The sequence below is a fragment of the Paramisgurnus dabryanus genome, chromosome 21, assembly GCF_030506205.2.
Source record: "Paramisgurnus dabryanus chromosome 21, PD_genome_1.1, whole genome shotgun sequence".
In the NCBI taxonomy this organism is placed as follows: Eukaryota; Metazoa; Chordata; class Actinopteri; order Cypriniformes; family Cobitidae; genus Paramisgurnus; species Paramisgurnus dabryanus.
In genome coordinates, this window is record NC_133357.1 from 21,486,560 (window position 1) to 21,501,123 (window position 14,564).

Sequence of the window (14,564 nt, forward strand, 5' to 3'; positions counted from 1 at the left end):
TTTTGTGTTTAGAGTTGGGTTTGGTTAAAGGATTAGGATAAAACAGTGCTCATCCAACGAGATTTCGTTTGCTGTATCCCTTCTATCCACAACCGCAGGCGTGGCGGGGATGTTTTAGGAGTGGCGGGCCGCCACGGTTGAATGTATATAGCGGAAACACTGACTTACATTTCTTACAATCTAAACACCCCTGCTTTCATGCAAAAACTTCCAAAATAAAAGTGTTGACTAACTTTCATATTAAATACTATTTAATCAGAATAATTACATTTTGGTAACATATTTACATATGAAACGGCATGTTTTATTTATTTAAGCTTTAATAAATGACTTGTTTAATTGTGTCATTAATGCATTTTGCACAACTGCATTATCCTATAAAATTAATGTAATTTTAAATCCATTAAGTATATAAACAACGAAAATGACATAAGCTATACCCACATGATTGATTTTAATGTTCAATAATGTTTTTATTTAAAAAATGTGTAGATAAAATTATTAGAGGAACGCATTATTGCATCAAATTTTGCCTCATATGTGAGCATGTGTGATTCCGCACGCCCGTGAATTCTGGGGAACTTTGGCGTTGTATGAAGATGTATCTAGAAATCTACTAATGTAACGTCGAGACTGTCACATTTTAAACCATACATTTTCTACACAGAGGAGGTTAACTGCACACTACCGTACTGGGGTTTGGAAATGTTGTGAGCATTTCTTATACGTTTTAATTCCTCAGATAGCAAAATGCAGCAGCAATAGCAAAGAGCCCATGAGCCGCCAATGACTTCTGCGCTGTCGCCAGAATAAAGTAATGTAACCTGATTAAAACGTCAAAAATCTCCGAAAAGTGACAAGGATGCAGCACAGAATTTATAATATTATGCATATTAAACAGATTAAAAGACAAATAACAGATTAATGGACACTTCATTGATTTTGAGGTTGCATGCAAAATCCACTTGGCTCAAAAAAACCAATGTGGCACATGCCCCCTCAGTTTGAATGGGCATGACGCCTTTGCACCTTTTCACTAAATGGTTTCAGATTGGTTTGTGTTTTTATTTCTGTTGGTAGGGCATTCCAAAAATGTATCCCTTTTACAGAGAAAGATGACTGACCGAAACTGGTTTTACGCTGTGCCACCCTGCAGTTGCCATTTGCTGATCCCCTGGTGGTGATTCTATTAATACTTGATTTTTGCACATTTGCACAAAGTACAGATGGAGCGAGATTATTCACACATCCATACAGTAACACAGTAAGAAAGATGGGAGAATATCATGGCATGCATAAACTTTTGAGCTGCCTTGAGGGGTATGCAATGTCTAATCATTCTAAAAAATTATATTCTGTCCCTTCCTCACTTTTACAATGGCATTGGCCAGGGTTCAACGTTTCAAAGCTCTGAAGTGCAAAAAATAATCCATATAACCCAATGGCTTAATAAATGTGTTCTGAAGCGAAACGATAGGTTTGTGAGAAAAAACTATTTGTATTTAAAATTAAAAGATTTTTAAGATCATGCCAAACATTTCAGTCAAGTGACTCAAAACTTTTGTCCGGTAGTATACAAGCAATTTTCAGCAACCTCTACAAGGATTTGTCTGCCAAACACGTTTTCCTATCCCTTCCATAACTCCCTGCATCTACTCCAGGCCTCCTGCAGGATGCAACATACACCAATCGTGAGACATGGGTTCAAAGCACATTTGCAGGCAAGATATCAGACTGTCCTGCTGTAACTGACCTACCTGGATGGTGGTCTTAACCTCTATTCTGCTCTCCAGTCCCCACTACTGTTTTCACCAGAAAATGAAAACATAACTGAAGGAATATATTCATAACCCCACAACCTGAAAGAGGAGAATAACACCCTCACAGCTGTCATGCCAATGCATATTATTATTCAGATAGTTTGTTTTAATAGATGTGCATGATGTCACAAACAAACCTAAAGAATATGATTAACCCGCATATGTTTTTTTGCATTAAGTAGAAAGGCTAATCCTTCCACAAGAATTGTATATTTCATTGAGGCACGAGATAATAAATGCAAACGTATTGGTGCAGAATACTTTTATGCCATAAACAACCCAAACAACTGCTAATGTTTTCAGCTCTGATGTCACAGTACATTGTGGCTATGAATACATACATACAGTTCAGATGCAAAACCCTCTAAGTGTGACTGACATTTTTTATCATGCTCTTATGTTTTTAAGTTTTTAGCCAGTAATTGAAATGACTTATTTTCACAAATGTTACTTTAGTCATAAATTGGTCTTTCGCTGCAACACCCTCTAAGTGCATGCAAGCTTTTTAGGCAATGACCCCATGAGACAATGCACATCTTCATGCTCCTACCATATAACATGCAACTCAATAAAACAAAGATGCCATACATATTCAATGAATTTTAAATTCTGCATTCTGCATCAGTTCTCTCTATTGGTATTTAAATGCTGCTCAATCGTGATGAAGGAACAATTTTGCACGATCATTGTTATGTGCCTTTATAGTCGGCTTCCTCTATAGTTGGATGAAAGCATTTGTTCCTGAAAAAATAACAGAATCAGTTGTGCTGGATGAACAGACTAACACTCTTTTTTCAAAGCTGCCAGCGTGAAATCAATCTACAATGGCGCCAACATTGTTAGTCTGACTTGATCAGACAAATCTTACAGACAGACTGTGAAACTGTTGGCACCAGTTGAGGAGCTCAGACTAATGCTAAGATGTCTATCTTTTTAGGCTTTCATCTGTCAAGTAGTGACCTTTTAGTCGAAAGCGTGATTGTATTTTAAACCTCTGTCTCTCACTATGTCTAAGAGAAACTTCTAACAATCTGTGCTGCATGTAGTTTTAAAGCAACACTATGTAGTTTCCATGTAAAAAGGACTTACAGCTCCCCCATGTGGTTGAAAAGCGCTACAGTGCCTGGTATCAGACACTCTTCTGCAGGCAGGGGGAGGGGCGGAGCTGTGTTTCCTACCCTCCACCGCCACTTTCAGAGTCTGCTTGTAGCAGCTAGGAGGCTGCTCAGGTTGCAGCAACAGTACAATTTGTCCGGTTAAAAGTTGTTCTATCACTGAAATAATTTTAGAGACATTATTTAAAGGTAAAAAACTACATAGTGTTGCTTTAAAGCGAGATCTGGCAAACTGCAATAATTTGGTCGTGAACATGCAGTCCACTCTTTTCTGCTGGCCCATTCTCCACAACCTAAGATATATAAATCCCATCACTGAAATCCTCCTCCTGTTCATTAGAAAGAAAAGTAAATTAGCAAAAATAGTAACTTTCAGTAGCTTCAACCTGACAATTTGCATACATTTGCATGCATAGTGTAACTTTTTGGAGGATCTCTTGACAGAAATGCAATATACTATACATATATTATCAGTGGTGTATAAAGACCTTACATAATGAACTGTATTGTTTTTATTACCTTAGAATGAGATGTTTTTATCTACATACACCACGGGACTCCTTACATGAAAGTCGCCATCATGTTTCTACAGTAGCCCTAAACGGACAAACTGTTATACAGAGTGCATTTGTCCCTACGTTGTCTTAGGCGACATGTGGCAGCTACCGTAGCATCTCATTGCGTTTCGAAATTGAGGTTGGTTGTATTCGCAATCTCACTGCTAAATGCTGGCCGCTTAAACAAATTACAGCTTTAACTGGTAATCCACCTAATTTAGGATTTTTCAATCCCCATTTCAGTATTTACAAAATGTAAAATTCCCCCCCTTTTAAAAATCTTGCTTCCAGCACCCCCTGATGCCCTCTGAGCGCCCCGCCCTCTTTGAGAAACACTAGCTTACATAATGCACAAATGAAGATTTTAGCTCTGGCTGTCCGTTCAGGAACAGGTGCTAAACTCACAAACAGACTGTGATGATTTTCCACCAGACTAGAGAAGAGAAGGCGATGCAACTGAAAGCCAAACCCACAGCTTGGTCTCTCCACTTGGACACAATCTAATCTACTGTATGTGAGAATTTAATGGCTCCCACGCTTGCATTTCACACAATGTACTGGAGGGAAATGTGGGGAGCTCACACGGCGCTAGCTCCAATTATCCTGTTACATGTAGCTTGCTTGCTGATTTCGTACTTCTACAATAGAGCTGGTTGCCTCTTGACATGTTTCCCATCACAATTTTTCTTGTTTTCCTCATGTGGTCCTTTTTGCCTTGGTGTTACACATATTTGTAAAGAATTTACTCATTTCCACATGGAATTTTTCACATAGAAGTGTTCAAAATATCTCAGTGATTTAGTTCCTATAAGAAATGTGCTTATGGGAATAAGGCAATGACATCTAAAAAATTAGGACATCTGTCTACCACAGATCCATGAGTGTTTATGTGAGATGAATTGTTGATTGAGAACTGTAATGAGACTTCTACAGCAAAGCATGATAGACATGCACATAACCACACTGGCAGAAATAAAGGTACAAAAGCTGTCACTGCAAGGTACACTTTATAAACGTCCTAATATGTACCATATATGTATACAATTGGTACTAATATGCACATAAAGGTGTACGTTTCAAAGCCAGCTTTTGTACCTTATGTGCAGAAACAGTGTAGAAAGGACTGACACAATACAAGACATTTTCAGGATACAGCTGGAAAAAATGCTGAATTATTTTGTAATTCACTTATTTGTAACTCACTTTGAATAAAAGCATCTGCTGAATCAACGTATTATTTGAGATTACAGTCACATTAATGAAAGAATTGAGTTATATATATATTGTTTCTTCACAACCAGATTTTGTCTAGTAATGTAAAATATAATTTAACATTCTTTTTTTTTGCAATGTTATAATATCCATTATCTACAGAAACTAATGATTAAATAAATAAATAAAAAGAACTAAATATTGGCGGATTTCATTATTTATTTTTTTATTTAATTTATTATTTTTTTACTATTTTTATTTAAAGCTAAAAGAGGGTTTTTTCCACAGATTATTTGCTTAACTATGGAGATATAATTATATTATCCGTTATTAATCTTATCAATATTACAATATTATTAAAAAAACAGTTGGAAGTATAACCGTGGGTTTATACAAGTTTTTTTGGACTACTGAATCTGTTACGTCATGAGTTGGGGAGATACAGTGTAGAGGTCTTTACGGGTCCACTTATGGCACTTTTCCATTGCATTGTTCCCCACGGTTTGGTTTGGGTCAGGTCGGGTCAGCTCACCTCACTTTGGCCTGGTTTGCTTTTCCATCAAGTTTAGTAACACTTCGGAGTGGGAGGGATTATAGGCGTGTCATTATATTTGAGCTGCCTACTGCTGTGACATCATACAAGTGAGAGCGTCGCTGTACATTCCCATATATTAATTTATTTCTCAGTCCGCCACAAAATTAAAATTGACCACCACAAATAGATGTTTGCACATCACGTTTATCACTACCTCTGTTACACATGACAGTTTCTGTACAAACACTCGTGGCGTCGGTCGACGCGCTCCGCTGAGCATCATTTAAGTCGCATTTAAGCATATATGCGTACATGCTCGTCGCGAATGTGCCGCCACAAAACGCAAGTCTGGAAAAAACTGTTATGGTGTTCCTGAAACAAAACCTGTGGATGTTTTTCTTTGCTTAAAGGGAGTTTGGGAACTTACAGCAAAGCACAGATGACAACAGGTTTACTCAAAAATTACATTATTGCGATGATGCTGGTAGTGACGATTCTCTCAGACCAATCAGTGATGTACAGTGTTTTCGCGTCACATTTTGGTATCAGCTCGGGTTGCTTGGAACCCTGACCGAGGTGGTACTAAAAAAAGTATCGGGTACTATGAACTGAACCCAGTGGAAAAGTTCACAAAAGTAAGCTGACCCAAACCGTGGGGTACTATGCAATGGAAAAGCGCCAATAGATCCAAAAACCCTAGGTCTGACCCGAGCTGGTTCGGGTCTAAAAGTTTCAAGTGTCGGGTATAATATTAGTGGCATCGGGTCGGATAATTTAAAATTAATGTGTTTCTGCCGAACGGACCCGAGACGACCTAAACTATCTTGCATGTATGCATCAAATCCTTTTCCAACCCTCCTATGTTTGCCAAGAGTGCTTGCGACATTGTGTGGCTGGCGGTAGGTTAATTTTCATTGAGCCAGAATGGTCAATCAATTTTGAATGCACATTTTATCAGTTAACTAAATGTCGTCATCAGATAACAAATGAAAATAAATAGAGCAGCGGGCCAAATTTGTTGCAAGGCCACCAGGGTTTCTTTCTGTCTGATTGGTGCGTGCAGTGCAGGTCAGTGCTTTTTACATTTGGGTCTAGTCAGGTTAAAATAAAAATGCTACTGGGTCGGACTTGGGTCTAATTGTCTCGGGCAGGGCCGTGCACAGACCTTTTGAGGGGCATGTGCTGAAACTGAAAAAGGGCACCCCCTCCAAATAAATATCACTTAATAATCATCTTAATAGCTTTATATTTATTCGCTATTAATGATTGAAAAAAATCACTAATAATGAATGAAAAATGACATTTGATGATAGCTTGGCATTATACAGTGCAAAGGATATCTGCTCTTGTAAGTGGGCTTTAACAATTTACATCCTGGGTGTTTGTCTGTATTAGGCCTATTTGTAGTCATGTGTTTGTGAAGTGCTCGCTCTTATTTAATTGTAGAATATATTAATTTTAATTTTTTTCTTTGCTTACATACATAAAGTTACCTGTACATAAAAATATGTTTGAAGAAAAAAAGGTATTCTGTTTGGTTTTATAAGCTAATTTTTATTATTTGGTTAACATGTTTATGTATGTGATTGAGAAGAGTGGGAAATAGGAGATTAAAGATCAAAATAGGAGATTATACTATACTATAGCCATACCATAAGCATATTCAACATGTATCTCTGCCTACCTGGCAAAAACTGTGCTGACCAGGAACCTTGGTCTTTTGAAGGTGCAAATAACTGCATTACTGAAAAATATACTAAATACTAAATAGACTTAACTCTATGCAGTTGATTTCAGAATAAAAAGTTATGAACCAAATAATCATACAACTCCCTTGACAAATTCAAGGCATAAGATACATGCATATACAATAACTTATATCCAGATTGCATACTGTAATGAGTGACAGGGCAATATAATGTACATACTTGTATCCTTTACATGTTTTTCGTCTCTATCCAGTTTTCCCAACTGGGCATCTGATGTCTAAGACCTTTCTAATATGATATGTTTTTGGTGTTAATGTAAGCTAGACATTTACCCGCGCAGGCGCGTCTTCTCGCGTGAGATGTGTTGACTTTAGTTTAACGTTTGAGAAGCGTCATGCAAAAAAAGCGGTAAAAACCGACCGTGCATTCCGTATTGTTGTCATGGGTGCCCTTCACATGGGTGAACACTTGTTTAAAAACTGCTCGCGCTTTGTCAAAAACTCAATTTGGTCGCAGTTTGGAGCCCTTAGTGCCCCCTGATTGCCCACTCGACCAATCCCGTCTATGGATAATTCGGCTCTGCTCAAATGTATAAAACATGGGCCGTTATAGACATACTAGTGTTTCTTTCGTAATAAGACAGCATTGTACTCAAACAACAAGATACTTATTTACCGTTGCAAGACGTTCAGCTGCCTCTGACTGCTGTGGAACTTCAGCTCGCTGCACTCAGGGGGCGGAGTTAAGAGGTTTGACCGACAGTTTGAGCGGATCCAAAAATATTTAGTTTTTTTATAATTTTATTTGATAAATATATTTGTAAAACACACAGACAGACGTAAATGTTTAACAATAGCATTAATTTATATATTAAAAAAAATAATAAAACACCTCCAAAAAAGGGCACTTCGGAGTGTAAGGACAAAAAGGGCATGTGTTCTGCACAGGTTGAGCCCTATCTGTGCACGTGCCTGGTCTCGGGCCTTTCTTTAAAAAAAAAAATTATTGATGTAAAAAGTGATTCGGGTCATTTCAGGTTGGGTACATTTCCTTGGACCAGAGAAGACATCTAGTACAGATTTTTTATGGGCACTTCACATTAAGAGCACGTTCATCAACAACGGAACAGCAGGCGGTAAGTAAAACTGGATCAAATATCAACACAAAAGTATAGTTAATAAAAGTTATCGAGCGATAATGTGATGATGCATTGTGTATGTTGCATGGTCTAGACTCGATTAACATGAGATTTGCAGAAACTGTGTGTGTGTGTGTGTGTGTGTGTGTGTGTGTGTGTGTGTGTGTGTGTGTGTGTGTGTGTGTTATGTGACCTTAAAATATTTTAACGTTATTTAGTATATTTTTAATGTATATTTAGCACCTGTTTTTGTCAAATAAAAGATAAAGATATTTATTGTAATAAAGAGATCACGTTACAATCTGGAGCACTGTTCCTAATGCTGTATCACAACAGTGCAGTCATGCATAATTATGCTAAGGGATTATTTTGCATTTGATTATGTTAAGTGCCCCATAGAGGTTAGGACTACATTAAATGTTCATATACACAGCAAGCTAACATACCTCATTTGGCCGTCCTCCAATGATATTAAATCCCAGAGATCCTGATGCTCTGTGGAGGGTCACTTTGACGGTCATTGTATTGTCTCCCTGGGAATAAATGAAAGCAAGATAGAGAAATAGCATGAGAAAATCAGAAAGGAGTTGTAATGTCTTATTTGATGTGCTGTAGCAAACAGAACATTTCAGCACAGCTTTACTCAACCTACTAAATATCTTCCCCCTTCCCCGAGAGACAGCGCTCTCTCCATTAACCGCCTAATGAAACAACAAACCCACAGGAGGTGCAAAGTAATGACTTTTAAGCAGTGAAGACAGATCATACCCTCAGAGACACCTGGATAAATTACCATGAAGATATTAATGTCCAACAATGTATGATTTATAAAGATGTGACCACTTTAAAATTGACATCCACCTCGCCTCAGAACCATGGTTCTCAATCGGGGGACGTAAGATGGTGCCAGGGGGCCCCAGTTTTATGACATCTTATAAAATACATTAATTTATCATAAATCAAACCTCAGAAAAATATAGCTACCCTGTAAAAGTGAAAAAATAGGATCAACTTAAAAAATTACTTCAATTGGTAACACAAAAAGTACTTTTTTTAACTTTTGAAGTGATAAATACTAAATATTAAATCATATTATCAACTTTTCACTCTTTACAGTGTACCAACCAACAGCCCTACATTGTATAATTGAATGTTTTGTTTCATTCAAATTCTAATTTTGAGATTGTTTTATGTCATGAATTTTCTTTGGACACGGGACACGAAGGGATGAACACTGAAAAGTTTGAGAACCATTGCCTTGAGTACTATTCGGACGGGATTAGTTTTTCCATAGAAAGGTGGGGTAAAGCCATTTTATCAGAGCTTCTCAGTGATTTTAGTTCCGTCCAAATGCTCCATGTCAGTAATCATTACGGAAAATGCCAGTAAAGATTACAGCGACATTTACCTTTTGTAAAAAGGTCCAGAGAAATTACCTCAGGTCATACTAATCCAGTGCGAATAGACCAGCTGTAAATATACATGAAAATTTCGTAATTTCCTGTAATTTTGCACGTTTTTTTTTCAAATATAGAAAGCGCTTAAAGAAACATTTAGTTGCGTTCTAGGCGGTGGAACAAGTCAGTTCCTGCATACCACGACACAGACTTCTCAAAAAATGTCAAAAAGATTTCTCAAAGGCACCGAACTTTCTGAAACTGACGTTCAAACTGAAATTAAACCTCTCTGGTCCAATTACGAGTTTTTCTTATCGGCGCCGTGTTGCGTGTTTGCACATGTGACGACGAGGGAATTGACACGCTGCGTAATCGAGTTATCCCTCCCACTTCTGAATGTTTTACTGAGATTTCTAATCCTGTGCGAATTGACCATCAATATTACAGACATCCTGTGATAAAATTACATTACTACATCTACACCCGTAAAACTAATCCCGTCCGAATAGGGCTTTAGACAAACATCACAATAACCCTGGTTGCTGAGTCTGGACCTGAACATTTTCTGAATAACATGAAACAACTGTGAGTCATAGACCCAATCATGTGTCAAAGGGTGATTTGGTTTGAACATTGAACAAGTCTCAACTGTATGCTTTTATTAATCACTGTAAAAATGTTTGGGTTGGGAATCGAAAATCAATTCCAATTCTGGAATCGGATCCTTAAGGTCAAGATTCGATTTCTTTATCTAAAATTAAATTTCAATTCCTGCATTATTTACAATATCTGTAAAGACCTGGGGTCTCATTTATAAAGCGTGCGTACAAAAGAAAAACAGTCTGGAAACGTGTGTATGCCCTGTCCCACGCAAAGGTTGTGATCTATAAAAAAAAAAACTTGATGGGAGAATGGGCTTGAAGGGTGGGATCTGGGGTCTTATTTATAAAACTGTGCGTAGGATCTTTAATAAAATTCTACGTACGCACAAAAGGCAAAAATGGCATGGGCTTCAAGCCCATTCTCCCATCAAGTTTCTTTTTTTATAGATCACAACCTGTGTGTGGAAAATGACATGCTTTATAAATAAGACCCCTGACCTGTGACAGTTTACTCAAGGATCTTTATATTCACATCAGTTTTTATTCACATAGCTTGAATCAAGTGAATGTGCTAGTGTTTGACCTCTACGTTTACTTAGGCGGCTTTCACACTGGCAGTTTAGTTCGAAACAGGGCACAGTTTGCATGAAAAACTGGAACTGGGGCACACCGGGGTACAAAACCCGAAACAACATAAAAGAGGTGGTCTGAGCTCGGCTTTAGTGCAACTCTGCCGTGGTTCGCATGAATGTGGAAACACCTCGGACTCCGGGGCACACTCGGGGTAACCCGACATATTTTTAGAGAGTAAAAAAAATATATATTATTTTGAGTAACAGTTGGAAATAAGTAGAATAAATTACCCAGACTGAGCTCACGGAAAATCGTGTTATAGTCATGCAAAATTTAATGAATTTACTCGTGTCCATGGCACGAAATGCATTTTTTTCCGTGCCTTGAGCACGAATGTCGTTATTCGTGTTGTGTCATTGCACAAATTTCTATAAATAGTTTTTCGTGTGCATTGCCTTACTTTCTTTTTTGTTTTTATGCATTGTTTTCTCATTGGTTTTCCTATTTTCTTACCATTGTCGCATGGGGTTGGGGTTAGAATTACTTTCTGTTACATTTTTAGACATCCTAACCAAAACCGCAACTCCAGGTGAGAATAGTTTTAAAAGCAGAAGAAAAACATGTAGAAACCAATTCATAAAAGTACATCCAAACCCCAAAGCGACAATGATTTAAAAATAGGAAAAAGTTAGAAAACAATACATAAAATGACATGAAAAAGAAAGTCATGCCATGAACACGAGAAACTATTTATAAATTCGTATGAGTGTCACGAAAAAAAGCTGAATTTTGTGCGAATAAAATTGATCAAATTTTGCATGACTATAACACGACTTTCCATTTGCTATATAAATACTGACCTCACACTGTAACCAAAAAGAGTCGGAATCACTAAGAAGAATTGAAATTGATAAAGTTGGTTGTAATTGCTAGTTTTGATTATCAGGGGGGCTATGTCCCCCCATCCCCCAGAAACTATGTGAGCAAATGTTCTTTACATTATGTAGGATAATTTTATGTAGAAAACAGTAAATCACACAAAAAACTAGCTGGGTTTTCACAAACTGGGTCACATTAGTCTTTATTTTTGCATTCAAAAATGTTCCTTGTAAAAACCAATGTAAAGTCTAAATTGTAATATTGCCTAAAGACACCTCCTGTTGGTTTTATGTGCTATATAAAGCACTGCAATGACTGTGACTTCTCTCTTTATAAATGACCTAAATCACCTAAGAGAGTTGTCTTTCAATAATTCCCAGCAGTTCTGAAGCTGCAGGCAGAAATCTGTCACGTCGAGTACTAACAGTATAATGAGATCTCAATTACTGCTAGCAAACATGTGACTCAACCAGAGACCTAAGAAGAGACTGTTTTGTTTTTGTGCCATCTCCCTGAAGTCCTCAATACATTGCTTTCTGTCAGCTCAATTAGATTTTCAGATTAAGCTTGTTGTCTTCACCTGCAAATTGCTTGAATAAGATGGGCGAGAGTGCATTCATGCGAAAACCCTTGAAAATGACTTGAATGAAGACGTTCAGGTTTTATTTCTACTTCTCTTGTTGGGATCAAGATCATTCAAGTGTGAAATTACTGTGAAAATGAACTAACCTTAGTTTAGGTGAAAAGTGGAGGGGATAGTACTGAGAGAAATTCAAAGTAATAATTCATTTTTATTTTTATTTCTCTGTTTTGTATTACCAATGAGTTTAAAACAACCTTTCAGCCTTTCTAGTCTACCTACCCTGCTGAAAAAACCAGCATCAAACCAGCATGGGAATTATGCTGGTCTATGCTGGTTTAGCTGGTGGTCACAGCATACCAGCACCAAAACACAACATATGCTGGTATGACCAGCATGGGATGCTGGTGCTAATGCTGGTTTAGCTGGTGCTAATGCTGGTTTGTTGCTGGTTTAGCTGGTGGTAATGCTGGTGCTGATGCTGGTTTGATGCTGTTTTAGCTGGTGTTCACTAGCAAACCAGCACCAAAACCCAACATATGCTGGTCTTTTCTGGTATGCTGTTTTTTTAGCAGGGTAACATGATTTAATAACATTGCGACTCACCTAAACATTAATGTCATTGAATTATATACTAATTATATATTTTTTCATAACTAACTTAGCCATGACTAACTTGCTTAACCACTTTTTTCAATTACTTTAAAGTAGGTCATTTTAAGTAAAGGTGTGAAGTCAAACCATCACATGTTCCCACAAGTGTCCAAGCAGGTGTAGTGTATCACATTGAGGGGTGGCATTAAATTCTGACAAAAAGTATCAAAATATCCCTTTTACTTTATACAGTAGGCTTCAGCACACGGTATATGTATTACCTTATTGGAGCTGTTTGCTAGCGCGTCAAATCTGCTCTTGTACTCGGTGATTTTCTCTTGAAATCTCCGCGCTGTCGTGTTGAGCTCGTAGTGAAGCGCTGAAAGTTTGGTGAGGAGCGATCTCTCCCTCATATTAAACCTCAAACACCGTCGCTTCAGCTCTCTTTCCAACGCCATCACTTTATTTTGGAGAAGCCCGTTGCGCGCATTCAGCGCTTGAAGACAACTATGGTCCTCCGTGATCTCCTTGATGGTGAGCATCAGTCCGCATCCATCCTCACAAATCTCCGCCGGTCTGTATGCGCATGTCTCCCGCACGTGTGATGCGACGTCTTTCAGATGGATCACCGCGCCGCATCCTTCATTCCCGCATCTAACCGGAGAAAAGTCGCATGTGTCCGTGTGCTCAGAGAGATGCTGGAGCTTCATCACTTTCTTACAGCCTCGATCACGGTGATCACATTTCACATCTAGTTTGAAGATGAGGTTTTTCAGGGGCAGGACGTGATTAAGGTCGCTGCTGGTGATCTTTTGGCACTGGATGGGACAGCTGTGGACTTTGGAGAGCCACTGGAGCACGCATGCGGCGCAGAAGACGTGTCCACACGGGGTGGCCAGAGGCTCCTCCACAACTTTTCCACACAGTTTACAGATGAGGTCGAGATCCACTGCGCTCTCAAAACGATCGAGCTCAAAGCCCATGTTGTCAATATTAAGTATACACGGAGAAAACGTTCTTTCTCTGATGATGACTGTCACACATTTGACAAGAAAGCTTTAAAGTTATTGTAGAGCATTGGAGGCGCGCGCTACCGTAAACACTCAAAGAGCGGAGCGTGCCTATAAAAAAAAGCGCGTGTTGATGAAAACACGCAGCCATTCAAATGATAATAATGTGTTGTAAAACAGATTCGGCATACGTGAAAAACACATGTGGAGCTAAGACGAGTATCTTTCTGTGTAAGCGATGTAAAGGCCAATAAATAATGAGGTAAAACCAGCCCAAAAGAACCCAAAACAGATAAAAAATAATCTCAAGGTGAAACCTCAAGAACCTGATTGATAAATATGATTTAATAAAATGTAGTTAAAGGGTGTTTATTGATAAATATACAATTTATTTGGATGTTTAGTCACAGCATATTGCTAAAATTAAATTATCTTAACGAGTTTACTTTATTATTTTAATAAAATGTGAATAAAATATAAAAAGAATGAGTATGTGACACTAAACTTTTGAAGGGTACACTTTCAGAAAAAGATATGAAGCTGTCACTGGTGCAGTACCCTTTCACAAAAGTACACCTTTATACCTAGAGTGCATATTTGTACCTCAAAGGTACAAATTGGTACCTAATGTAAACATATTTGTACCTAAATAGTACATATTAGGACCTTTTTAAAGGTTTTAAACATTTTGAGAGTATATGACACTGTGTCATTCCTCACACTCTTAAAAATATCATGATGCCATAGATCAGGGCAGTGGTGAGGCTACATACTGTATGGGCCAGGGTGGCATGGGCCCACTCAGATTGATGGCTGGTCCACTATTTTTTCTGAAATAACTAA

At 38.0% G+C, this 14,564-nt stretch overlaps 1 protein-coding gene across 1 annotated transcript in view; it reads right to left on the reverse strand.

Annotated features, from left to right (window-relative positions):
* The window catches only part of pdzrn3a (PDZ domain containing RING finger 3a), a 40,972-nt gene extending 26,990 nt beyond the window's left edge, over window positions 1–13,982 (reverse strand). The window contains exons 1-2 of the mRNA XM_065249836.2: window positions 12,993–13,982; window positions 8,533–8,619 (exon numbers count right to left, since the gene is read on the reverse strand). Coding sequence (XP_065105908.2) covers window positions 8,533–8,619; window positions 12,993–13,694 — 789 coding nt within the window. The 5' untranslated portion in view covers window positions 13,695–13,982. The remainder of the gene's footprint in view (window positions 1–8,532; window positions 8,620–12,992) is intronic.
* Between the last annotated feature and the right edge of the window lie 582 nt (window positions 13,983–14,564).